The 27,621-nt window shown below is 40.0% G+C and overlaps 1 protein-coding gene across 2 annotated transcripts in view; it reads left to right on the forward strand.

Moving 5' to 3' along the window:
• The window catches only part of XYLB (xylulokinase), a gene marked incomplete at both ends in the record, with an annotated part of 85,332 nt that overhangs the window by 43,789 nt on the left and 13,922 nt on the right, over positions 1-27,621 (forward strand). For both annotated transcript variants that reach the window (XM_079538703.1, XM_079538704.1), the window contains 2 exons: positions 21,594-21,652; positions 25,695-25,782. In XM_079538703.1, coding sequence (XP_079394829.1) covers positions 21,594-21,652; positions 25,695-25,782 — 147 coding nt within the window. The remainder of the gene's footprint in view (positions 1-21,593; positions 21,653-25,694; positions 25,783-27,621) is intronic.

Below are 27,621 nucleotides of genomic sequence, written 5' to 3' on the forward strand. Positions count from 1 at the left end.
TAGTCATGTCCTGGCTATGTATTCTCTCCTTCTTTGCCTTTCTGAAGAAACGCACTATTTTGCTTGCTAGGATGTGCTGTTTTCTGATGAAATGTTATTTGGGGAACTTAAAAAGGATGGAGAGTCTAGTAGGGAATAGAAAATTATTTCAATTCTATAATTACAAATTAGCCAATATCGAGATCTGAAGCTTTAGGCAGATCAGTTGTTTGTTTAAATCTTTATGACTAGATGTTTACAAGTTGCAAAGATGCACGAGTCTCATCTAGTTACCATTGAAATTAGATGTCTTAATTGGAGCTAGGTTCCTACAAAGTGAGATGACTATCTTCACAAGCTTCCACTCTACAGAGAATTATCATGTTCTCAAGAGTTTATTTACCTGTCATAAAAACACTTTACATCTTTAAAAGGAATTTCTTGTTTTTCGATTTGTGGCCACTGCCATTTGTCCTATCACTAGGCAGCACTGAGAAGAATCTGGCTTTGTTGTCTTGACGTGTGCCATCTCCCATCCTCCAGAAGTACTGATGCGATGGACAAGATTCCCCAAGAACCTTCTCTTCCCCAGGCTGAATGCTGCCAGCCCTCCCAGCCTTTCCTCATATGTCAGATGTTCCAGACCCTTAGTGGTCTTCATGGCGCTTTGCTGGACTTGCCCAGTATGTCCATGTCTCTCTTGTGCCCTTCCCCAGGACTGGACCCAGCATTCCAAGTGTCTCATCTGTGCTGTGCAGTGCTCTCTTGACATGCTGATAACACTTCTTAATGTAATCCAGGATGTTCTTGGCCTTCTTTGCTGCAAGGACACATCTGGACCATATTTAACTTCTTGGACACCTCTGTCCTCAGGTCATCTTCAGCCAAGCAGCTTTCCAATTGGTGACAGTTTCCAGTCAGTTGGCTCTCAGCCTGTACTGGTGCATGGGGTTGTTCCTCCCTAAGTGCAGGACTTTGTTTTTGCATTTGTTGAACTTCATGAGGTTCCTGCTGACCCACTGCTTCAGCCCATTGAAGTCCCTCTGACAGCAGCACGCTCCTCTTGCTTATCAACCCCTTCCAGGTTTGTATGGTCTGCAAACTTACTGAGGATGCACTCTGTCCTGTCACCTGGGGTGGTGAGTATTGAACATTATCAGTCTCCCAGTGCTGACCCCTGGGACACACCTCTAGTGAGTGTAATACTTCTGGTTGGACTTCGTGCTGGGCACCACAGCCTTTGAGGCCAGCAGGTCAACCTCTTTTCAGTCCACTTCACTGACCACTTAACTAATACGTACTGTGTCAGTTTGTCACTGAGGATACTGTGGAAGACAGTCCAAGATAAACAACATTCATTGCTGTCACCTCATCTGAGAAGGTGTACTTACTAATCCCACAGACCTTTTTATCCATCGTGTTGGGAAGTGGTTTCTGGGAGTGTTTGCTCCACCATCTTTGCAAGACTGAGATGAAGAGGGCATCCAGAACTTCAATTCTTCATCACCAGATCCAAATACTTTGTCTCAATATGCTGTAGACTGTGGTCTGTATGTGTGGGCAAGTGTTTATGTGGGCTCATTTCCAAACAAACAAGCCTGAGGTTTGTGCTGATTTCCCAGACAAGCTCTTCCTGTTCGTGGCTTGGGATATCAGCCAGCTGCCCAGTGAGCCAGCAATTCAATTGCAGGGGAAGTTCAGCTTGGGTGAAAACAAAGACAGCAGTACACATTTTTTTTTGTTGTTTTTAATTGCTTCCATCTCTATATCTGGAGTATTTTTCTTAAAAATACTTCACTTTGCAGGTGTAGCCTTGTGGACTTTCTTTCATCATAGGCTTTCGTATCATTTGTAGCAGTTAAAGAGTAGAAAATGTTGTTTTGGCAGGGGAGTTAACACAGGTGCCCTGGAGCAACTCCCGTTGGGATAATTGCATTATTTTACCAAAGTCCCCTTTCTGTCAGCTGTTATCTTTGGGTTCATGTCATGTCACGAGTTGTGCTTTGCTGTGCTTACTGCCAGAGCATTGTATTTCACTGCAGACTTTTAGGGCTGAAATTGCTGTACGCAAAGTAAATTTTTTCTTATACTGGAAGGACAATCCAATAAACCATTTTGTTTCTTATTGGAAGTTGAAGCAGTGTTGCTTTTTTTGGATGGGAAGAAGTGTACAGGCTGGATTTTGATGTCTCATTGATTTTAAAGCGAAGCATTGACTATGGTTCGTAATGAACAGGTGATGTGATTTAGGAGATGCTTTCATGCTCTGGAGACTTGGCATACAGTTCCAATTCATCTAGGTGAACAGCTTTATTCTATCTCAGATTCTCACCTCTGAAATACAGAGAATGATAATTCCTATCTGTTAAGGGTGCTCTGAGGATGAATTGGTTGTTATCAGATTGGGTTTATAAGCTATTTTGGTTTTTTGGGGGGGAAATAAGATTTATGTCTAATATTATGGAGATTTTTTTTTTTGTAGTTAATTCTCTAACTTGCTACGGACTCTGCATACCAAGAAGTTCAAGGCTCTAGTCCAGAGTTGCTCATGTTTTCAGGTTCCTGATGGTTTGTTTGTGCCATAGGTGAGATACTTGGATACACAAACAGAAAAGAAACCAATCTGGTGGTTCTTGTAATCACTGAGGTTGGAGAAGACCTCTTGGATCATCTAGTCCAACTATCCCCCAGCCACCAATATCTTACCACTAAGCCTCTTACCACTAAAACATCTAAATTGAACACCTCTAGGGATGGTGAACCACCACCTCCCAGGACAGCCCATTCCAGAGGCCGACCACTCTTTTAGAGAAGAAATTTTTCCTAATGTCCAACCTTGAGGGCAGGAATTGTTTCTGCTACAGTGTGGTAGAAGAGAAGATGTGGAGTAGTGTTTTCATTGTTTCTTATGGAAAATAATGAAAGGACATAGCAGCAGGTAAGCCTGGTGGGCATGTCTATGATATGTCAGACACACGTAGTGCACAGGAAGCCAGGGCACATATGGTAAATCATGATGCATTGTATACTCCTTCCAGCCAGTCAACTTTCCAGCTTTTCAGCAGAAATCTGAATATATGTGAACCTTAATTAAGGGGGTGAGTTTTTTGTCTTCATACTCATTGCACTTATACTGACCTTAGCAACTCACCCTAATCCTTTTCTCTATTGTATTCAGCTGTTGCCATGAGAAGTTTTGCTTGCCTGTCCCTGAAACATGGGGAATGAGGAAGTGTGTGCACTCAAATACCCATATTTTTATTTCACACGAAATTATGTGCTTTCAGAATTTGTTTTGAAACTATCTCATAATTAAAATTGCACTTCAGGGAGCTTTGGGGAAGAATCATGAAAGATGCATCTCCTTCTGGATACAGCAACTGAAATCCCTTTTCTGACTGATAGCAGGACTGTGTCTTGAACCTAGATTTGACATAAATCAAGCCAGTGCCTTTGCTTTTGGGGTTAGAGTCAGTCTGTCTTCTGCTTGGGGCTATTCTACTTCTTATGAAATATTCAGTGGTCCAGAGAGACTATATGACTTTGTACAACTTGATGGGGAAGGAGAATATGTAGAATAAAGCAGACCCTGGTTCAGGATCTTTTTCATCTCGACGCTAGGTGATTTACATCCTAGGTGAGTCCATAGGCAGTGGGGTGATAATTTTTACATATTCTTTTCCTTCTCTTTCTCTTGTTATTCCTTTTCTGTTCTGGCCCTGAAAAAATGTTTTGATTAGCTGTCATGATCCAACAACAAAAAAACAACAACAACCTTACAGAAAAATTGTTGACCAGATCTTTCAGAACTACTTCATGAGTTATGAATTATGAAACAAGGGTGTCAATATGTTCTAGGTAATAATGGATAGTTTCCCATTTTATTTAATCAGTCTTTGCTATAGCCAGTGTCTCTAGTTAGGTTTGTTTGCAGCTGTTGTATTCCTACTTTCCATTTGCTGATATAAAAAGAGAGTCTAATGCTCTTTCCCATGACTGTTTTTCCTCCTTCTTGTGATTCTCCATAATTTGGATACCTTTACAATGTGTCTTAGTGGATTTTTAATTTTGCAGAACTTGAATCAGTTTGCTGTTGAAAAATTAACCAGTCCGTGCCCTTGAAAAGTCATTGCATCCATTATTACCTCCACATGTGATAAGTTTAAGAAAATGATTAGCAAAGGTGTCACTCATTTCTTCATGCTGTATATCAGATCGGACTTGCTGTGAAGTAGTGAACCATATTAAAGCTGTGAAATCAGCCCTGCTCTACAGGGACTACAACCAGCTGCACCAATTTTACTACTTTTTCCCTTGCAGATTCAGGAATGATTGGAATGGAGTTTGACAGTTTATTTACAGATTTGCTGTGACTGACAGGATGCCAGAGGGGAAATGTTTGTACTCCCTGAAGGTGGTTTTTGGTAACTAAGCCTAAATATCTGACAGGACTTCTGTTACCAAACAGAGTGTGATCAACAGTTGTACTACTGCAAAATTCAGTGCATCTTTTGATTTAAAGTGCAGCTAAAATTACAGAACTAAAGCAAGCATTTGCTGTGATGGAAAGTGCACAACATGAACAAGATGTGGGGCACTGGGGAATGTGAGCATTCCAGTCTGATTCTGATCTTTCATCCCTGTAAGAAATTAGCACTGGGGGAAGGAAGATGAGAACAACTCGCATACCTTCTTTCCTCTTGGTCACTGCTCTTCAGACTTAACATTTGTGAGTTCCATAAATTTTTCAGTATAGCATTGGTCCTCTTATGTGGAAAATTCAAGTCTCCTAGACAACAGACCTGTTTTTCTTACCTTATGGCCTGCCAAGGGCTCACAGACCGTGTGCTGAAAACTTATGTCCATGTGTGTGATGTTAAGGTTCCTTGCAGTTTAACCTTGAAATTAATAAAATCAAATTCATCTTGCTCTCCTCTTACAAGTCATCCCTTGGCTTAAAACTAGGGCAAATAGAGTTTTTCTTTTTCATGACTGTGTTGTGCAGTTTTTTATTATCAGTGTGTATCTACAGTGATCTGACTGAAGTATCTTTATGGTGTATAAAAATCAGTGTAATATGGTTATATTTAGGAAAGAAGATATATTTTGGAAGGAGATACGTGAACTGTATGCTGTATAATATACAGTGTATGTGTGGTAATATTATACTCTGTATTCCCAGAACCAGTATTAAGCATTTGATCAGGAAAGTATTTTTGTTCATTAATAGCTCTTTGTTCATTTAAGAGGCACAGAAGCTTTTGTACATTGAAAAGGTTAATTATACTCTGAGTAAAGGTACTTGAATAAATTGTGTGTTTTATGGGTAGCAGAGGTTGAAGGTGGGCAGATTTGTCTAGCAGAGAGAAAAAATATATTTTTATTAGATTGTTGGGTGTTAAGAAGTGCTGCCAACTGGCCTAATGTAATCGGAGTGTTCATGAGCAGCAGATACTGATATATTGCAGAGGACAGAAAGTATGCACCCGAGTGCCTGTGCCCTTACTTGCATTTAAGCCAGTCCAACTCGCTGTATCTTCTATCACAGAGTTTGGTGGAGTTCATTTGTTGGTTTCTTTTTTTCTTTATTCATTGTTGTTCCATCTGGATCAGCAATCTACTGTAAACTGGATTTCTTCTTATATATTTTGGTTGTAATGGGATTGCACATGGAGAAAAAGAGCACAACTTGTGAGAAATAGATGAGAAAAGACAAAAAGAGCTTTTTGTGAATTATGATCTTGTAGTGTACAGCTCTAATACTGACAGGCCAGCTATGAATTACACAAGTACCTGAATACCCTGTATTGCACCACAGCTCTAAGTAGGATTTCCCTGGATCTCTGATCATTAGATCATCCAGCTGTGTCCTCCTTTCCACTGATGGAGTTCTTCTGTTGCTGACAGGTGAATTTTTCTTTGTATTTTTCTAATTGTCAGGAATAAAAGCCGTACTTCTGGAAACAGGTTGGCAGCCAGCTCAGCCCTTCTCTTTCCCAAGTAAATTCTGTGATGTGGCTGTATGGATAGTCTGCTGATATGTAGCTACTTTTAAAAATCATATTTCCAGTAGATTTAGTGTTCAGACTGCTTGTTTATACACATATAAGGGAGGAGAAAGGTTGCCCAATCTAATGCAAGATGTCAGTGATGGTGGTGGTATAAGGCAGAAATACAGTGCAACAGCCCTGAATCCTGCTTTCCCACTAGATCAACTGTAATACTTTTTAACAGACAGAAAAGTAGATAAAATGTACTTCTGTTAGACTTCAAATAATCCTCAGTGTGGATCATAAAATCCTTAGCTTTCAAGTTCTGACTGTTGCAGTAAGAAAAATTCAGGTGTCCACTGAGCTGCCTTGTCCCCGACAGATGACATTGTTCCTGCCTTGATTAGTACCTCCTGCTGCAGTTACCATGGCTCGAGTCTCTTTGCAGGCTGTAACTATATGGGTACTATTAAAAGATACCCTCATGCTTCTTAAGACACAAGAGAAGTGTGCAAAATTATCAAAGAGCAATGACCAGGGTGTCTGCTATCATAGTTGAAGACCTTCAGTAGGGCTGCTCAGAAAGTTTTATTATGTTGCACCACGATGTGAGGTGAGTGCTGGTGTTAGGCCCAAAGAGGCTGACACAAAGTGGATGTGAGGAGTGAGGTGATGGGTGGTGCATTCCAGCAGTGGTGGAAGTGATCACTGTTGATCAGTGAGTCACCTCTGCTGGTGCAGGTTGTTGTGAACGTGGCATGCGGGCTCTTGTTCATCTCTGGCAAAGATGCATGGCTAATGGTGTGTTGAAAAACAGTGTTTAGTAGCTGAGAATTTCCTCTGTCAAACAGTATTATTGTGCTCTTTGCAGCTGTTGTAGTTTCCGTAGACGTAATGGGAGGCATTACTTTTGGAGCAACCGAGACATTATTTTGTTGAAGAAAGATTAGATACGTAGTAGGATTAGAGTGCTTTGAGATCAGCATCAGAAAGAGGAACTGGAATTTAAGTGTTGCAGAGACTGTGATTCAGTACCCAAAGTCAAAAGTGTAATTACAATGAGAAGGTCATTTTTCTAAGTAAAGGACAGTTGTAAACTGCCTTGACCAGAAAAAATCAGTATTTGTTGCATTGCTTCATTGAATTATTCATCAAGATCAGACACTTTCTTGTTCAATTTACTTTGTCATTTTCTTCTAGCTTATTCTCAGCAGTTGGGATGAAAATATAACACAGTGACACCTGCTTACGAGAGGCATTCAATCCACTAGATGTCTTGATTGGAAAGGTTTTTGTTTTGGTCCAAACTAAAATCTGATGCTCTTTATTTTAATGTGATATTCATGTTTTATGGGGAAATAACTAGAATTTGTGTTACAGTATCTTTCAGTTAACCTGTTATTATTTTAATGAGATATTTCAGGCCCGTAATTTACAATAAACAAGAGTCATTCATGGGTCACATTCCCCGCCTTTTCATTCTTTTTCATTTAAACAAGTGTTTTCCCTGCAGTCAAATTTGATTGTCCACAAAGATGTAAACTTCCTTTTTCAGGAATTTCTTTGTGTACGTAGGTGAAAATAACACTGGTAGGGTGCTCTGGGCACGGTTAGGTTGTTTCAAGATCCCAGTCGGAGTACTGAAAGGAATAGATAATAATTGCTTTGTTACTTTACTACCTTTTCTTTGTTCACAGAAGTATGAGGGCTGCTCCAAAAGTAACGTTTCCTATTTTATGATGTTGGCCCACGATGTCAGAGGTGGATGTTGATGGGATGGCAGTAGAGGCTGAACCTTCCTGACAGCGTTCCATTACATTTTGTTGCCATGTGGCATATGGCAGCAGAGGGGCAGTCTGAAAAAGGTGTGGAATTGAATTATTCCAGGCAGGCAGGAAAAAATGGCTCCCATTGACACTCACTGATGCTTGCTGAACCTTTATAGAGATCAAACAGGGGATGTGAGCACAGTGAGACGGTGGGTGGTGTGGTGTGTTTCAGCAGCGGAGACGGTGATGTTAAAGATGAGCCACGTTCTGGATGGCCTTCTACAGCTGTCACTCCATGAAGCGAAGAGCAGCTCAATCCAGGACTGTGGAGCACATCAGTCTTGGCTGGATTGTCCCACTGCACCCATTGTATTGTCTGTATTTGGCATCCTCCATCAATTTGGGCCAATGAAAGACAGACTTTGTGGGCAACGTTGTCCTTGCAGTGATGCTGTGATAGCAGGTGTGAGACAGTGATACCCCCACTGGTGCTGAAGTTTACAAGCGTGGCATGGGGTTTCTTGTTCATTATTGGTGAAAATGAATAGCTAATGTTTGTGCCTATATTGAAAAACAGTGTTTTGTAGCTGCAGATTTGCTTCATCTTAATAGTGCTCTTGTTCTCTTGGCTCTGTTGTAGTTTCCCTGAATATAAATAGGAGGCATTACTTTTGGAGCAACATATATAGAGGTACTGAAATACCTCCCTATATACCTCCTGAAATATCTCCCTATGGAGATTCAAGTGGGTGTCCAAGTGTTTCTCTCACCACAACCACTCTTTTTCCTTTTTTGTTGCTTTTGCCCTTAATTTACTTTGTTTGAATATTTTAGTGTTTAATACTGTGGTGCCTGAGTCAATTTTCTGATGAATAATTAAACAGGTACATGCCCTTGGAAATTCACTGCACCCTTTATTGCCACTTAACCTGTTAAAGGTGAGGAATTGGGGAAAAGATCTTGTCCATTTTTTTTTCTTGACTGCTGTTTGTGTAAGGGTTGAATTGAATAGAACTCAGGATATGCCGTATTCAGCTGTATGTGATGAACTATCTCAGGTAACCCAGACTGGGGAAGCATTTCCTTGGCTTTTTGTCACTCAGTGGAAGAGCTGAGCAGCTTCTTTTTGCATAGTTAAATTGCATACTTAGATGGCAGCGGAGCATTTCTGGCACAAGAAAACATAAAGAATTGGTCATGAATTCTCTGTGCACAGCCAGGAGTTTTGCAGCTCTTCAATAGAGGTGGCTGGGACTTCTCTAGAGGAGGAGAGTCAGCAGCAGTTGGGGTGTGTAATGCAGTCAGAGTGTTCTGGGCATGGCTGGGTTAACAGGAAAGTTTCTGTAAGCACTGGAGAATTTCAGGTTCTCATTAAATTCTTGAGGTTGGTATGCTTGAGTGTGGCTGCACTAGAGATGCAGCTCTAGGAGGATTATTATAGGGATTTGCTGGTGTTGTGCTGGCCTGGGTAGCCGAGCCGTGATTTCCATTCTAGGAGCAGTGCATGCTCACAACAGTTGGGAATATATGCTTTGTTAAATTGCATTTTGTTGTACTTTTTTGTGAGAATACTTTTAATTGTAAACATATTTCAGTGTCTTTGGTCACTCCAAATGACGTTAAAATGTCAGCTTGCCTTCATTGCTCATTTACTCTTTACTCTCTTGCAATTAGGATGTTGTTAGAAACACACATTGATTTCTAGGTAGATGCTTTTCCTAGGACAGGACATATTTCTGTTTAAATGTTACAAAATAAACCAACACAGTTTGTGTTAATGTCAGCCCATGGGTTGTTGGCAGCATTGCTACCAGCTCTGCAGCAGGGAGGTGAGATCTCTCTTCTGGCTAAGGCAGAAAATTCCTTTATAAAGCGAAACTTCTGCCCAGGCAAGCTTGAGGAGAAAGGGTAGGCTGGAGCATGTGCTGGTGTTTGAGTTGATTAATGAATGCATAAATAAGTGGAAAAGGTTATGACAGGGTAGCTTTATCTGGTGCAATTGATAGGGATGTTTTGATAGGGACTCTACCCACTGATGCGGTTATTGTGGCATTTGAAGAGCTTGCCATAGGATTGCCCAGCTGTGATTAAAATTCCCCTGTGCTTGTGTGGTTCATATGTTCAGCCAAGCACTGGAAGAAGCACATCCAGTTTTGGGGCTCCTCAGTGGGAGGAAGCGTGATGAGTAGGGGGGTGGTTTGTAACAGAGCAGCTGGTGGAATTGGAGAGGTTAACATCTCAGGGGAGGTAACAGGAGTAAAACACAGCTGAACAACAATCATTGGTTAAAAGAAGCAAGTGTCATGGAGATAAATAACTTTTATAGATTGTGAAAGAGATTATTGGCATCCTTCAAATCAGTGTTAATGATGCAGATCTTGAAATGTGTGGTGGCTGAGATTGCAGTGTGTGTTTTGATAGGAATTCTGTGATCGCTCGTCAAAAGCTTCAGACCTGTTGCTTTTTAAAGGATGTTTTCTTTGCTGTCTGAATCAAATATGCCAGCTCTGCAGTCTGTGTTAGATTAATTGAGATGCAGTGAGAGTGTAGAATCTGAACTGAGTGTGAGGCTGGCAAACTTTGTTCATCCTTTTATATAAGCAGACTTCTCAAAGTAACCGCGTAGAATTAGTGGTAAAATCAGTGTGAATCTCCATCCATCCTTAGAAAGAAAGGTTTGGGGCTAGATGGAGTCTGAAGGAACAATTTGAAATATACCATGTCATATCTGATTGGCTTGAGTGAATGAATAGTTGGTCTTCAGGAATGCCTTATTAGAGTATTATTATAGTTACTTTTCAATGTCTGGTGATGGATTTTATTTCACTGGAATAAAATTCTGGAAGTGGCATGCCCAAAATACCCCAAGGTAGGTTTTGCTGTTTCCCTTTTCCTCATAAAATGTTATTTAATTTTATGTGATTGAATTTGGTGACATTTAGTGCATCTTAAAGGAAAGAATTTATAACTCTAGCTAAGCAAAATGTATTTCAGGCTTGTTCTTGGTGAGCTTTCCTTGCTATTCTGCCCAATCCAAGTGCACCTTTGCCTGTTAGGAACCTGTGCCACGTCATGCCTGAGCTCCTTAAGGTAAAATAACATCTTCAGACACTCATAAGGAAAAGAAGAAAGCTGTGAATCCTGTGGGAGCAGTTGAACCACAGAGTGAGAGGGGTTGAAGGGACTCCTTCGGTCCCCATAGCAGTACCTCGTCTGTTCCTTTGGTTCCCACTGTAGTGCCACTGGTTCCCATAGAAGTCCCACTGATGGCTTTAATTTACATTGAACCCAGGGAGCAGTGCAGGAACATGATGCTCAGCACCACAAGGACCCATCAGGTCTTTGTAGCCACCCTCAGCTTCCAGGGAGTGGATAAGAAAGGCACTAAGAATACCCAGCAATTTGCCATCAGAAAATTTCCCTCCTGTCCAGCAGTATGAAGTTTGTAGGGTGTTTGGGAATGAAACGTAGCACAAAGGAGTTGTATTGTTCAGTACCCAACAGTGTACCCTCCCTGGATCTAATATTTCATTTAAAAACAATTTGCCTGAATAAAATAAAATATGCATGATGGGTGAACACAGATGAGCTCTGTTAATGTATTCTAATTAACTTGCTAAAAATATTTTAAAATCTTAATAAGCTTAAAGAGAATTTCTGATGATCAGTTGCAATGTTAATGAGCATGGTACAAAAACATAAAGTGAAGTGGAGAGCTGACTGGCATTTGCAGCACGGTCTGTATAGCTGACATTATTCTTAGGCAAAAGAGCTCTTTGCATTAAATTTATCTTTTGTCTCGGTTGCTAATTTCTTGAGATCTTTTTCTAGGAAGCATAATGCAGAAAACATTAAAAAAATAATTACCTGTTTGATTTGGGGTGGAGCGGGGATTTTATTACTTAATCATGCCTTAGAAAAACATGCTAAGGACATTTATAATAAAGTATCTGCGTTCTTTGTGTGTGGGAGAACGACTCTTTTCCCTTTATATCTGCCATAAATCTCAGATTGTAGTTCTTGTTCTCTCCAGGCTATTAGGTTTCTGCAGCCTGTATTTCATTCCTTAGCACCTATTGTTGCTTGGCAACAGAGCCCGATTTACATGAGCCCAGCCCTGAATGAACAGCTACCTGGAACCTTTCTGCTCAGAAGCACCGAGCAACGTAGCAGTTCTCACATTCAGCATGACTTTTATTAGGAAATATTAATTGCTTCTCTCAATTCATCTTTATAGAGCCTTTATTTTCTTAGTTAAAGGAGAAAAAACTCCATTCTCTCTTTAGTCGCGGTCTGCCAGAGGTCACAAAATTCATTTGTAGATAATCCACTCGGAAAGCGGGAGGTTTGTTAATAACGGAGGAGTTTAGCAGTGCTCAGAGCCTCAGCTGGTACAAGAGGCTCCGGTGCTGCATGCAGTTGGTGCAGGGGGGAGGAGGCTCAGGGCAGTGGAGGGACCCACCAGAGTCACACGTGGAGGATCAGTGCTGTACTTTTTTCTGTTTTTTAGGGAGAAGAAAGAGCTTTTCCAGCTCACTCTGTTTGCTTCCCTTCTTGGTGTATGTAACTTTTCTGAGCAAACAAAATCAAACAGGTTTTCTGGTCTTCTTAGAACACCAGGCCTGGTCAAGTATCAGATATGGAGGGTGGTGGCCCTTCATGTGGCAGGGGGGTTGAAGCTTGATGATCCTTGAGGTCCCTTCCAACCCAAGCTGTTCTGTGGTTCTATGACAGCAGGTGCACTCTTCCTATCAGCTGGTTTTATTCTTTGAAAGTACTTTAAAACCTGTAGCTTATGTACATGTATATTGAGAAAAGAAGAAAAGTTCTTCACCAGCACTAAATGCAGAAGTCTTATAGGACAACATTCACAAGGACCAAAAATTTAATACCTCTTTTGAAAAATCTTGTGAATAAAACACTAAAATGACTTGATAATGCTTGGACCTTGACTCTTTCCTGTTGTCTGTAGTCCTTTACTAATGTTTCTTGATAACATGGAAAGACACAAAGCAGATTTGAGATCTGGTTTGCAAATCTGTATCTGAAGATGTTTTTTCCCAAAGTTTGCGGTGCTTTGGGTTTCTCTAGAGACAAAACACTTGGTAGGGTATTCTTTCCTCTCTTTCCTCAAGCAGCATTCAAGGTCAGATCGGTGCACCCATACTTTTTAATTATGTTCTGTGGCTTTAGGTAATGCTGAACTTGCAGCTGATTATTGTTATATTTTCTCCTGTGGACATGTCTTTCTACTGATGCACAGACTGTGCAGATTAACTAATGCAGAATCGAATGCATTTGTGATCTAAGTAATGAAGGGGCCTTTGTTCTATTCTTGGTTGTTCTCCTGATTTTGTGCGACCTTGGGCAGCTCATTTATCTCCTTCTTTGCTTTTCCCATTTTAACCTTCGATGGGTGGTGTCATCTGCTGATTTGCCAGTGTAATTTTTTATTACTTTTAGAAGATTTGCAAGGCTGAATATTGCTGTATGTGAGTAAATAGTTCTTAAAAATGAAACGGTGATGTTTTTGTGTTTCTGAGTAACTCAGCAGCAAGTGCTACACACTGCTTCATGGTCTGTAATGCCACGTGGTGATTACCCACATCAGAGTTGGGTAGGCATAGGGTGTGTATATTTTGCTCAGGTTCAAGCATGGATTTCTCAAGTGTCAAAATGTTTTGAGGAAATGCTGAGCTGTGCTGCAGCGCCAGCAAGAGAGCACAGTGAACAAAATAAGTGTTTTTAGTTAGTAGAAAATGCCTAAGATAGTGATTCCTTTATTTATTTAACCAATTTCTGGGATTATCCTGCATATTTCTGACTTTGGCTAACTGTCTCTGCTCCAATTCAGGGAACTGAGAAAAGCAAACTTACAAATTTGCATTTCCAGTTTTCCTGTGGGCACTGATGAATGGTTTAGTGATGAGCTCTCCCAACACCAGGGCTTCCTCAAATGGGGAACATGGGACACCTGACCTCCTCAGGACTCTGCATAGTGTGTGTTCCAGAGCTGCACACCTTTGAAGTCTACATATTCTCCTAATAAACCTGGACGACTTCTGACAAAAAGTTATCTGTGATGAATTAATAGTTGTTCACAGAATGGCTAAGGTTGGAACTCTGTGGTCCTTAAAGGTCCCTTCCAACCCATTCTGTGGCTGGAAAGGACCTCTGAGGTTCATCTGCTCCAAATCTACTCCACCAGGCCAACCCAGAGCAGAGTGCCCAGTCCCACGTCCAGGTGGTTTTTGGTGATCTCCAAGGAAGACACTCTACAACCTCTCTGCACAACCAGTTTCATATACAGACACCTTCCTGCTAAGTATTGGGACAGACAAACTGACTACATGCAGCATCATATAATTCTAGGGTAAATGTTTTTAATCCTCTTACTGACTCTTCTCCTTTTTGATAGTTCTTTTAGTGGTGAAGACACTTCTGTAAGTTACTGGTAGTGTACCAGTGGCTCTAAGCATCGGCGATTTGTGGTCTTGGGAATAAACCTTTTAATGAGTAGCAGAACTTAATAACTTATCAAAAAGAAAGATAAGATGCAGCTTAATTGTAGTCTGTAATTGCCAAGACACAAAGAGGAAACCCAATTCTATGGTAATCTTTTAATTAGAAGCCTGAAGTCACAAAGATCAACCAAAAAGAAGTTAAAAATAAAAACCTAAATCATGGGAAAATTGCAAATATTTAACTTTGAAGGTCATTGAATATGAAAACAGTCAATAATCACAATAAGTCTCTGTCACTTCAAGTCTTTCATATGAAAATCTCCGTCCTCTTCAGATTATTGTCTTCAACAAATAGTGTTGGGTTGAACTGTGGGATAATTGTGTTAAAATTGTGCGGCCTCTTTCAAGCAGATGATCTGTTCTGGACTTCAACATTTTTGGAGCTCTCTGTAGGTGGGTTTTGTAACAGGTAGATGTAATGGCTGGATTTCAGCTGTCCAGTTTGTCTCTCCTCTAAGTTCTACTTCAGAACATTTTTTGAGAATCGGTTAATTTGTCACATTGGTTCCAGCTTTCATGTTGCAGTTCCTCACCGTCCTCTGAGAAAAGAATTTCCACCTAACATCTAATCTAAATTCCCTCTTTTAGTTTGAAACCATTCTCCCTTGTCCTATTGCTATGAGACCCTGTAAAAAGTTGTTCTCCCTCCCGTATGTCAGCTCCCTTTGTATACTGAAAGACTGCAGTGAGTTTCCCTGAAGCCTTCTCTTCTTCAGGCTGAACAAGCCCAGCTTTCTCCATCTTTCTTTGTAGGAAAGGTGCTCAGGCTCTCTGATTATGCTCATTCCCATCTCGCTAGCTCATGGTAACTTATTTTTTCTATAAGGAATGAATTCAGAACCAAGGATTTATGCAAGTCAGAGAGATAGCAAGGATGACTTCAAGTAATACTGTCTTCAGGGGAAGACTTTTCCTCAAGTACATTTTCAGATTTGACCGAATAAATTATAAGTGTTTCTTCTTGTTAGCCTTCCCTCTTTCCTTCAAAGCATTCACAAAAAGATTTTTCCAAACTATTCAGTCTGTATCCATGAAGACTTCAGATCTAAATCTGCCTTTTTTTCCACCCGTTCCTGTAAACTCTATTGCTGAGTTGTGGATTTTTTTTATATGTTACTGTTGGAATTTAGCCCAGGCTTCATCAAAATAGTCTGTCAGATAGAGATCCATGGCTCAAAAAAAAAAAAAAAAAAAAAAAAAAGAAAGAATCACAGCAAATTGATAAGCGATTGCAGCTCTGCAGTATTTCTACAAGAAATGCAAATATTCCAGAGGTCTTGTTGTGAGCTTGTCAATGTACATGCTACTGTTATGACTATTGATCAGCTTGTTCCCAAATAAGTCTTTAACATTCATGAGCCAAAGTTTTCATTGCTGCATAATGCTGCTGAAGTCAATGAAGTTGAATTGTCAGTGGAGTTGTGTCTTAACTTTTTGGTTTGTTTCCTATAGTATGTCTTCGACTGTGTGTTTTTTGTGGGTAATCTGCAGTAACATGGTACAGCAAAATGTTAAAACAGAATTTATGTACACATTTTTCTATGTTTATTTTCTTGAAAAGCCATTGAAAAGATAAAGACTTTGAGTCAGTGCTATTTGCACTTTCATAGCTGGTGTGAGCTAGGTTAGAAGGAGTTTCAGAGTCGGTGATTTGGTCTCTTTAAGCTCCGGTTGTGAAATGCAAAGGTTGTCTTTACTGAAGTGCTTAGAAAAGCTAAATGTGGTATCCTCATGAAGAATGAGCTCTGCTATCAGAAGTCAACACTGTCACTTGAGAACATAAGGTGACCTAGACTAGCAGTTGCATTTGGGTCTTGGCTATGGGTACCGTTTCTACTCAGTTTTATTTAGGTGTGTGCACATCTACTCATTTCAGTGGTATTATTCTTGCCTCGCAGAAGAGTGAGCAAGAAGAATCATGCCTGTTCTCCCCTACATCATTGTAGGACTTTATCTATGTAAGTAGCATGAATGTTGAGAATATTAGCCATATTTGTCATTGTTGCAAAGGAAATCTTGGCTTTTTTCCCCCTGTTGAGTTAGAGCAGGTTTGATAAGAGCTGTAGCCTTACAGGCAGATGATCAATTTTATCCTTACAAGTTGTTTTTCTTCCCCAGACAGTGCATTTAAAAAACTAAAAATAAATTCCGTGTCTGGAAAATTTATGACAGAAGTTTGAGCAATTGAAACCCCTAATGAAATTAAAGGCCGTTATGAAATATGAAAACTTTTTTGCTTGTATGTAAGGAAGTATCAGCCTATATGGCAAATATGGCTTGCTTCTCTCTGTAATAAATTAACTGACACTTTGAAGTGAAAGTAAGGTCTTTTAAAAAATGGGTTTTGAATAGCTCTTATGAATTACTGTCTTCTTTTTAGTACTGTAAAGATGGCTGGATTTGTTCTATTTTTTGGCTTCCAGCTTGTAGTTTATTCACTCAGGCAGTTGCATTGGCCTGTAAATTAAAACAAACAAAAAAAAGCAATTAAAAAACCAACCAAACAAAAGAGTTTGGGTTTACGTTGCTCTTACCTCAATCAGGTAGATAATGTCTATTGTGCTGCAGCTGTTGGTGGCAGTCTTTTTTTCTCCTGGAAAGTGTCAGGAGTAGCGTAGTGTAATGAGGCGCAGAAGCAAGTGGCTTTCACCCCGTCCTCAAAGTCACAGAAGGGGCACAGAAGAAGCTTGCAAATTTTCCTTTTTCAAAGATACAGATAGGAAAAGCTTTCTACTGTAGCAGGTGCTTACTTTTACTGTATTAGCAAAAGAATAATTAGCATGAGTTTTTGAAGAGTTAATATGTAAGGAGGAAAATTTTGGAACATTTGTTTCATAAATGAGGCAAAATAATGATGTATTCTTGCTTTGGTTTTTTTTTCTTGAATGAAAAGCTAGAAAATAATTTTTTTTTTTAAATTATAGTGTTTGGAGTTAATCAGAGAAATAACGGAGGGGCTGACACTTTTCTTGTTGCTTACAAATTGTAAATTGCAGTTATTTGCAATCATGCTTATAGCTGGCGTGGGTTCATGTGCGTAATCAGATGCTTTTTGAATGCATGTTCCATTGTTCTGTTTTATTTATGGATTCATTTGTGATGAGAAAGACATTATAAAGTTGTTTGGATGAAGCCTTGGAAATGTGTTTTAGGAGTTTTGAATGTCAGCAAGTGCCTGGAGTTTGGGGTACAAATCAGGGCTGTGCACAGCAATGGAAATTTAGATGGAACAGTTGAAGAGTTTCCATCTTCAGGTTCTTCTTCCTGACTTTATGCACGCACTAGCAAAAGTCAGGACTGATGCAGGTACATTCCTACTGCCCAGCTGAAATACAGCCAAACCCAAAAGCCTTAAGGCCAGCAGTTTTCCCATTGATGTTAACATCTGGACCTGTTTGCAGTCTGATCTGCTCCCATTCCTGTTAGAACAGGGGAGTGAATTTTTGCCTCCAGCCTCCTTGGTGCTGCTGCTCGTCAGCACTAGCCTTCCGATTGAAGTGAGTTTGCTTATGTGATTATTTTTTCTGAATAGATACAGTTATGTGCCAAGGCCACTACAGGGAATAGTGGGTTGCTCAGGAGAGACTGCCTGTCTTACTTGCTGATTCCCATTTCACTTGCTAAGTCCATCTGGGTTCTTTGAGTTTTTGCTTTCTAAAATTTTTGTTCCAGTCCATCCATCACTTTGTATCTTACTCTACTTGAACTGCTTGCTTTTCTGGAAAGGCATCGGTTGTATGTTTGTTGATATACAGACATGTAGGACTGCAGTCTTTCTTTCACTGAAATATCTATAATACAAATAACTAATTTCTCTGTCTTCCCAGTGACAGATTTTTTCCCCCTTATGCTTTTCGGTGAAAGCAATATCTTGACTGAAAACAAGAGCCAAGAGATGAACTTGAACATCATCCAGTTCTTCCTGTTGGATCTCTAAAGGAGATAGTGGGGCTTGTTGTGGGAACAGTAACAAAAACTGGCTGTGGGCTGGCTTCTCAGTCTTATTTGGGGAAGTACCTTGTACTCCCATCTATGCCCCATCCCTTCAGGTGCTCAATGCCAGGTTGGATGGGACCATGGACAACCTGATGATTTGACCCAGCCTGGGGTAGGGGACTGGAACTAGATGATCTTTGAGGTCTCTTCCTACCAAACTGTTCTGTGATTCTACTATTTTGCTATGTAAGTGAACTTCTTTACTGTTCTTCTCCCTGCTGCTCTCCCCCAGCCATAGCAATTACTGTTCTAACTGAATTTAATTAAATCAGCCACAGTATTGCACAGCAGATAATACAGCTGCGGAAGTGGTGCGTACTGCAGGACAATGCCATGCCACGAGCAGCTGTAAATGCTTTCTACACAGGGTTAAAATCCTGTATTGGCTCTCTAAAAAATCATCAAATTTCAAACAGGAAGGAAATAAACGGGTTGGTTAGGTACTAAGCAAGGAGCTTTTAATTAAAAGATGTTTAAACTGATTCTCTCAACTGTCAGAGAATTGAATTCCTGATTTATGTTTGCTACAGTTGGTGTTTTTTTTTTTAGTAACACTGTATTTAAGTTCTTTCTGTGCACTGCTGTAGGGGATATAGATGGTAGCTCCTGACAGATTCACCCACAGCTGGCTGAGAACACCGCTAGTGATGGATGAATGATGTCTTTGTTAATGCCCCCGTATCCATAAATGATGGGCTTTATTTATTTATAAGATGTATCCAATTACACATCTTAGAGCAAATGTCCACCGTTCAGCAAAGCACACAATATTGGCATTAAAAAGGCAATCCCTGAAATCAGTGATTGATGCATTTCCCGCACTCTCAGGAGGAGAATTTGAAATAAGAGAGAAACGTGAAATTCTGCTAATTCAGATCGGTTCTTTTGGGACCTGGCTCCTTGTTTGTAGTAAGCGGTTGAAACTCAATCAAGAAAGCTGTTGTCCCTGCTCCGGCCATATGTGGAGCTGCTGCTGGGAATGCTGAGCACTGAGGTCACTCTTCCTCACGTCTGGATGGACCACTCCCACCAGTACAGTGGGTCAGGTTCTCTTGTCAGATAGCAATGGCTAAGGTTCATGAAGCTGGTACCCACTGGGATGTGTTGCAGTGAAGCAAACAATCCTAGTTAAGGAAAATTAATGATTTTACCCTTCGTGTATAGGACATGCCTTCTTTTCTTTTCCTTGCATCTGTATGTGTTTGTACACAACAGTTGGTTCAATTTAGAACTTGAGATATCCAACCAAGGGTTGAAACTTCACAGCACAATCTGCATCAGTTTCTTTTGTCAACTAGGTTCACTGTACTCTGAAATAATTCTCTAGTGTTTAGCTACAGAAGAATTAGTCAGGATTAAGATAGGGGTGTTAAACACCTTTAGATTTAACTCTACTTCCCCTCTTGTTAGGTACCTTCTTCACCTAAAGGCAGGGTAAATAAGGACTCATAGATGCGCTGTGATGTTACCCCTGCTTTTCTTATGGTAACTCATTTATATTGAAATGTTCCAAGTTACAGTGATGGCACAGATATATAATAAAAGCAAAACCTGAGTCTTCCAACCTATTGATGGGCAGAGGACTCCTGTCCAGCCCTTGATTCCAGCCTGCCTTTGGCCCTTCTGCCCTGTGCACCGTTCTCTCCTGATGGTGACAGCCCAGCAGCTTATTAAGCCCCTCTCCAGAGGCAGGGGGTAGTAAGCATGGCTTGTTCCTTGCTTTCAATTCCTGTGAAGTGTAGCAAACATACTTGTTTCTAATTCCGTCCTGCTGGCTGTTTTTGAAATGTGTTTTCATGCTGGATATGATACTTCTGCAAGAATTTATATTCGCAGCAAGGCTTAGCAAGACAGAATTGCAACTACTAGGCAAATCATTTAGAGTTCAGCTTGGTTTCTAGGAACAGAGGCTTGCTAGTTATTTTTCACTGGTTTCTGTGCTATTACATTGTTGTGATAATCTTGGCAGGGATCTGTCATTCTGCGTCGCTATAATTGAAACTTGTTTTCCCTGAGGAATCACTCTGCTGTTTGTTTTATTTGTTTACTGACATTGACAGAGATCCTAATGGCTTTTAAAACCCAATTTGTGCATCGCTGAATATCCTCCAAAGAGGAAAATAAAATTAAATTTATCAGCAAGATAGGGTCCTCTGTGCAGTGCTGTAGCTGGGTCTTAGACTCCACCTGAGAACCTCACTTTGGGTCAAGAAATGTCATGAGGAGCCTTTTGTGAGTTGCATCTTCTCTGTTTCTGATTCTGTCTTCAGGGATTTTGCCATTAAGGACAAATGACAACAAGTTGTTCAGGGCCTCGGTATAAATTGACTGAGTTTGCTTTGCGTGATGTAAGATATTTTTTTAGCTTTTGTTAAAAATGAGGTTAAAGGAACAAAATAATACGGCAGTAAAATTCCCTTTTCAGGAGGATGTACAGAATGGTGTTAGTGTGATAGATCATATTACTGTGCTGCTATTATTATGATAGATTAGGGTAATTAAGTGTGTAGATTTATTTTTAAAATATAAGATATTGAAGTATTTATGCATTCATTTAATTTTAAATCTTTAAAGAATTTCAGTGAGATACTTGAACTACTGAAGCTTGTAATACCTTGCTGAGTTGTGGCTGTGGATAGATGTATGGCTTGTTGGATGTCATGCTCCAGAGGAGCATGTACACAGATAAATAATGAAGCACTGGACAGAAAGTCAGGAACACAGTGAGGAAGGGTAGCTTTCTTATAAAGACTAAAGAATGTGTAGGGTGATTTTTTTTTCCCACTGCCCCCAGATCTATGATTTTTAATTGGATAGAGATTTATGTAATTTTTTATTTTGCTGAATTGATTTAGACCATCTCTAATTACCTTCTGACACGCTTCCTTGTCATTCAAGCATGTAGGGATGCTCAGGTTTCAGTGAACTCTGATTGTGAACGTCGTGAGGAGATAAGTTTGGAAAATATTGCTGGTTTTAAAGGTTACCTGTCAGCTTTTATATATACAGCTGTGAGCCAAACCAATCTGACCTCAAACCAGAGCTGTTGTATAATAACACTCTGCCTTTTTATTGAATATCTCTTTTGCAAATCTCCCAGACTTGATAGCGCTATAATAATAATAGATGGGCAAAACCTATACTGCCTCTTTTAAGGAAATGTTCTAATGAGTCTTGGTGGACAGTACTCACTTTTTACATGTGGTAAATTAGAGAAACAGGGAGAGAGCCCAGACCATCTGACTTGCCCTCCTCATTCTCATTGCTTGGTTCAGTAGTGCAGATCTGGACAATATACGCTTTCAGTCTGATCTGTGTGTTCTTTTGCATTGCAGTGCCCAAAACAAGGATTTTGGCTACAGGTGGAGCTTCCCATAATAAAAAAATACTGCAGGTAAGCAGAAAATTAAAGTAGCTGATTATATCTACATTTTTATTTCGGTATACAGAATCCAAATCAATGTAACTGTGTGGGAAGGTGTGGATATGGGATTGTGAAACTGCTTCAGGTCATTAGGATTTTTCCTCAGGTTTATTGTGGAGACCAATGCTAACTTTGTATTGAACTTTAAATTTATTTTATATATGTGTATATATATATATTTACACTTCACTAGTTTTATGGATGTGTATCTGAAACACTGGCGATTTCCAGCTCTTGTTGCTTATGTCAAATCAATTAGCAAAGAAACCAAGAAGAGACTTGATAAGATACCTGAGATGTTTATAGTTTTTGTCATTAAAGTCAGCACTGGACTTCAGACTGAAACTGGAGAGGGATTACCCTAGTTCTGGACACTCAAACAATTAAATCCACCGAAGAAGAACCATTCTAAACCCTGTCCCTGGTGTTTTTGAACATGTATTTCTGATTGGCATTGTGTCACGTATCAGTAGAGCTCCTTTAGAGAGCTTCTACTACTTCTGTGTAGTCTCTCCTCCCTCTTCCCATCTTCCTCATCTGCTGCTGTTGCTGTACAGGTAACACTGGTTAAGATCCTTTGTCCCAAGAATATCCTGGGTTTACTCCACTGAGTGCATCAACAAGCTTCTCTTTGGCTAGAGGTTCAGTGAGCTTGGGGATGGGCATCTACACCACAAAGCTCAGCAGTTAGTCAGCACAAGGTAAATTGTGTTCTCTGGATGCCAATCCATTTCCATTAGTAATAGAAACTCTTGAGGCCAGCCTCAGCTACATCTCATATTCTTTGGTGAGCACAGTTGTACAAAGTGAATGTGATCTGTTCTACAAAACATGAGTTGGAATCAATGGAGATTGAAAAGCAAAGACCTTGCTTTCTCCTAAGTCATCTAAAATGTGTGTTTGTAGAGCCATGGGATGTAGAGCTCATTGGGACACAAAGGACAGATTTGGAATGTTTTGCTTGTAGATGTCACTTCATCTGCTTTGGTTATTTTGCTCAAGAAGCAGATGTTGGAAAATTAACTGGTATGTTAATGGCTTAAAATATTGGTCCCCACAGAAATAGTTCTACTATTTCTTAACGTACTAAGAGTATGTTAAGAAAGGGATTGAATTAATAGATATTTTCTTTTAAAGCAGTATTTAGATATTAGGAGGGTCTCCTTGCTGTGGAATGAAGGCTGAGAACAGAATGTTTTTGTAACCTGTAATTTAAAATAGCTGAAAATTTGTGGTCATGAGAGTGATTCCTGAGGTGCTTGCTCTTCAAATGTAGTAATAGAGCTGCTTTTAAAACTCATTAGAAGTGTCTTAAAATAATATGATCAATACAGTTTCGTCCACTTAATTCAATCACTGGTTAATTGGATCCTCCTTTTTAATTTAATCTAAACCTCAGAAACCATATCAGTTGCATGAAGAATAACGGCTTCCACCCTTATCGTGGTCAATTTTGGATAATTTGTTCCAGGGTTACAAAAGAGTATCATTTAATTAATCAACATTCAGTAACTCCTGTATTTTACATAGCAAAAAAGGCAACTTAGGAAAATGTGCTTAAAAAAAAATCTACAGCTATAGCAGAGCAGTTTTCTCCACTGTTCTGGGAAGCTTTTTATAACATATGTGGGCCTGATTAATGACCACATGAAACATAGTGAAATATTTGTAACAGTAAAATCTTTAACAGTTTCTTTGAAAATTACCTGTGAGAGAGATCGTGGTTTCAGGTAATGTACTGAGTATATGAACTTTTAATAATTTTAATTTCATGATCATGTCACACAAAAGGTAGTTATTATTTGTACGATTACAGTGCTTATTAGCATTACTGAATAGAGCTGCATTCTGTAAGACTCCAGAGAGGTGCAACACAAAAGACCTCTGTTGTTCAAGGGAATTTAAAATTCAAGCATAAGGCAAGGAATACCTATCTGAGATGAAGAGACGAACAAACAGATGGGGAATGTGGTGAAACCATACAGGACAGGATGGATATTTGAACCTAGCACTCTGTGACCTAATTTCCAGAGGGCTTTTTAATGGATACTGTGGTTAATTTTCCATTTGTCCCCTAACAGTGAAGCTCACTGTTTGCTCAGTTCTTGCTTACTAACAAAAGTTAGGCAATACTGACACTGCAGTATTAACAGAAGAGAGCATAAAAAGTGTGTAAGACGAGGCTTTTATTGGAATCTAATTAGTAACTAAATGGCTTTTGTTTCAAATAACCCAAATTCGTGATTATCTAAGATTTTTATTTGCAGATATCTCTCAAACTTTCAGAGAAAGAGACAAAATCCTTTAAAAATGTTGCGTATCTTTTTTATTGTAGCATGTGAATTGAATTCCTTAGTCATCTTCTATGGAGCCATGGGGCCCATGATGAACCCTGGGTCCCATCTTGAGGGATATCACACCACATATGCAGGACAGCAGGGGGATCAGGCCTAGCCAGTATTTTGGGGTGTAGGAGCAGAGTCCTCATGAGCAGCAGCTGATGGAGCTGGGATTGTTTAGTCTGGAGAAGAGGAGGCTGAGGGGTGACCTTATTGCACTCTACAACTGACTGAAGGGAGGTTATGGTGGGGTGGGAGCTGGCCTTCTCCCATGTAACTGGCAATAGGACTATAGGGAATGGCCTCAATTTGTGCCAGGGGAGATTCAGGTTGGATGTTAGGAAATACTTCTCTGAAAGAGTGGTCAGGTACTGGACTGGGCTGTAGAGGGAGGTGGTAGAGTCATGAACCCTGTAGATGTTCAAGAAACATTCTGACATTGTATTGGGAGGCATGGTTTAGTGGGAACTATTGGTGATAGGTAGATGATTGGACTGGGTGATCTTAGAGATCTTTTCCAACCTCAGTGATTCTGTGATTCTATTCTATGACCAGAGGGGTTGTGAATCCCTGGATGGGGTTTTGCTGGTCACAAATCTGATTGATTTGTGTTTATGGACACTGTAACCTTATTTTAAATTCTTATATACTGATGTAAATCAGGTGATACACTTTGGAAAAAGTAATACAATATATTGCAATTTAAATCTGAATTTCTGCATGATTCTTGTGTGACCTGAGGGACACCTACAGTCCTTGGGGAGATTAAACCAAAATATCTGTTTAATTTGGAAGGAATAAATTGATAATATTTTCAGTAAAGCGTTCTTGAATATTCTGTGTCCCTGTCCAAATTTGTCTTCATTTTCCCTCCACAGTATCTATTTTCTTAAAACTACATTGTTAGTAAGAGTGCATACACTCAGTAAATGCGAGATGCTGGTGTAGATTTCAGTGCAGTGGGTGGAATGGTGCATGGTGGAATAACTTAGTATCTGTCAAATATCAAAGCAGATTCTTTTCCTGTGTTATTTTCTTTGTACTGCCAAACCAAGCTGAGAACACACAGCCTTGCTTTGTCTTCATAGCTAAGGATTACTCAAATGCAGGAAAACTCCTGGTATTTGTAAAGCCTGTGAGATCAGGTCATGCTTCATTCTTCTGCTAACCCTAATATAATGGGAGTGCTGGAAGCAAAGACAACTGGTTTAGCAAACTGTAGCTTTTATGCTATCAAAGTTGAGAACTGGGGAGCCATGGCTGGTTCCTCTCTCCTTCCTTTCTGCATGAGTCAGCCGTACAAGTGATGGAGGAAAAAAGGCATCAGTTGCAGGTTTCCAAATGGATATCCCTGATGCAGGCCTTTAGCATGGGCAGACTGTGTGGGCTCATGAGGGAGATGATGCTTGAAATTAGAATCCTCTAGAAAAGAGATCTGAGGAGAAGTAGGACTTAATCTCCTGGCTGTAGTTGCATCTCTAGGTCAGATTTACCAGCACTCCATTGTGTCACAAGTTCAGGAGACTCAGTGTTGCCTCTGGTACTTTTTTCCATGGATACCCAAATGCTCTGTTGGAGTGTGTATTATCTGTCTGTTTTCCTGTGCAGTAATAGGGATTGTTTATCCTCTGTATTTCATGAACGTGCATAACTGATGCTCTGATACTTCCCAGGTCCTGTCTGATGTGTTCAATGCTCCAGTGTACACTATTGATACCGCCAACTCTGCTTGCTTAGGAAGTGCTTACAGAGCGATTCATGGTAAGACTGTGAGGAGATACTTGTGAGTGGTCTAGATGTTTAATTTCAGTTGGTTGATACTCGGGATTAATGCTATTGAAAATGAGAGGGGAATAAAACTGGATCAATCTGACTGGAAAGTTACTGAGGTCAAAGCAAGGGGGAAGTTGCTTTAATACTCTTGGATCAAGCTGCTTCTCAACCAGGGGATAAGGCCTGGAAGCTGCTGAGATTGGCAGGTTAGAGTCTAGGAGCTTTATGTGTTGTGTTGCCATCTGAGTGGCTGAAGTGGTTTAACAAACTAAAGATCCATCCTAGCAAAGAGGTTCCAAGACAACAGAGACAACAAGTCCAGGAATACTGCTGGCCAAGTAAATGTTTCTAAACCTTATATATCTTCCAGCTTTTAAATGTCAAGACATACAGTATACAAGCATGCTGGGCTTCACACTCGAGCTGTGTGCACTGTCTTGTCAAAGCATAAATTCTGGGATGCTTTTAGGTTACCCAGTCATTCCATTCATTGTACCGTATCACTCAGTGTGACGCAACAGTCCAAGACCCAGATTTAAAGTGTTAATGAACTTGGATTTATTAATGTGTGCAGTGCTATGTTTAGGTTAGGCCCTCAGCCATTTAAGAGTTCAATCTCAGACAGGACATTCTAATAAAGTATTTTTTTAAAGTAAGTTTCTAATACATTATTGCTAAACAAGTGAAGGAGTGGGGATCAAATTCTGAAGTCATTGTTTAGGCCAACTGTTTTTCTGATTAGAAGCTTTAGGATTTGGCCTTTCCTCATAGAATCACTAAGATTGGAAAAGACCACTGAAATCATCTAGTCCAACCATCAGCCCATCACCACCACCGTGCCCAATAAACCAGAAATGGATAGCTCCTGTAAAGATTCATGTGAGATCCACACCATTGCACATGCATGGAAGAGAAAACATCAGTCATCAGGAAAAATCAGCCAAGTTGTAATTTTAGAAGCAAGTTCTGCTGTCACATTATAGCATCTGAAGACTACACGCTCTCTTGCATTTGAAAGAAGCACAGCCAAAAGTTTGAGTCAGTATGTTTAACACACACAACTTGCTCTCTGTTTTATTTCCAGACAAGTCACAGGGATTCTGTCAGGCAAAGCATGGCAGGGCAGTGTAAGCAGTACACTAATGTTATCAGTGTGTTTAAGCCATAATGGGACTATTTTTGCACCTTGGAGGCTAAATCTCCAAACTCTGTGCTCAAACTTTGCCTACTGCTTCAGCAGTCATCAAAAGCTTTCCAGTGCATAATGCTACAAGCAAACTTTTTGCCCCTGAATACAAGTGGAATGTAGAGCCATCATTATAGTTTTTTTTCAGTGATTTCATATGTATGGAAGATATAAAATCGCTCTGCCAGTTTGGCATGTGGAATCTTGAGGCTTGGTTGACAGAGCATTTGAGGGAGGATTTCAGATGCTGTGCTGTCACAGGGACTCCTGAGCTCAGGTGCTCTGCCAGTCAAGCCCTGGGGGTATGCCTTGTGTGTTTCTAAATGGCAATTTTGATTGATGTGTTCAGATGACTCACTTTTGGCCAGGGAAAGGAATTTAGTATGAGCAAAGACTTCCTAATATAAATGAAATATTGATGGCAGTGGCTCTTTAATAGCATTAGAGTGTACATCTGGGTACAAGTAGGGTTTTCCACAGTTCACCTGGGGTACTTACAGTTGTAACAAGGAACTCCTAAAAGGGTGTGATCCACTTGCAAAGCAACATGCTGTGGTAGTAGGACTCTTGTTATTCTGCTTCCTTATATATCAATGTGTGTAATGATTTGCAGCATGCTTTCTTGACACTCTTTTCACTTC

Source organism: Tetrao urogallus (assembly GCF_951394365.1).
Source record: "Tetrao urogallus genome assembly, chromosome: 7".
NCBI classification, from domain to species: domain Eukaryota; kingdom Metazoa; phylum Chordata; class Aves; order Galliformes; family Phasianidae; genus Tetrao; species Tetrao urogallus.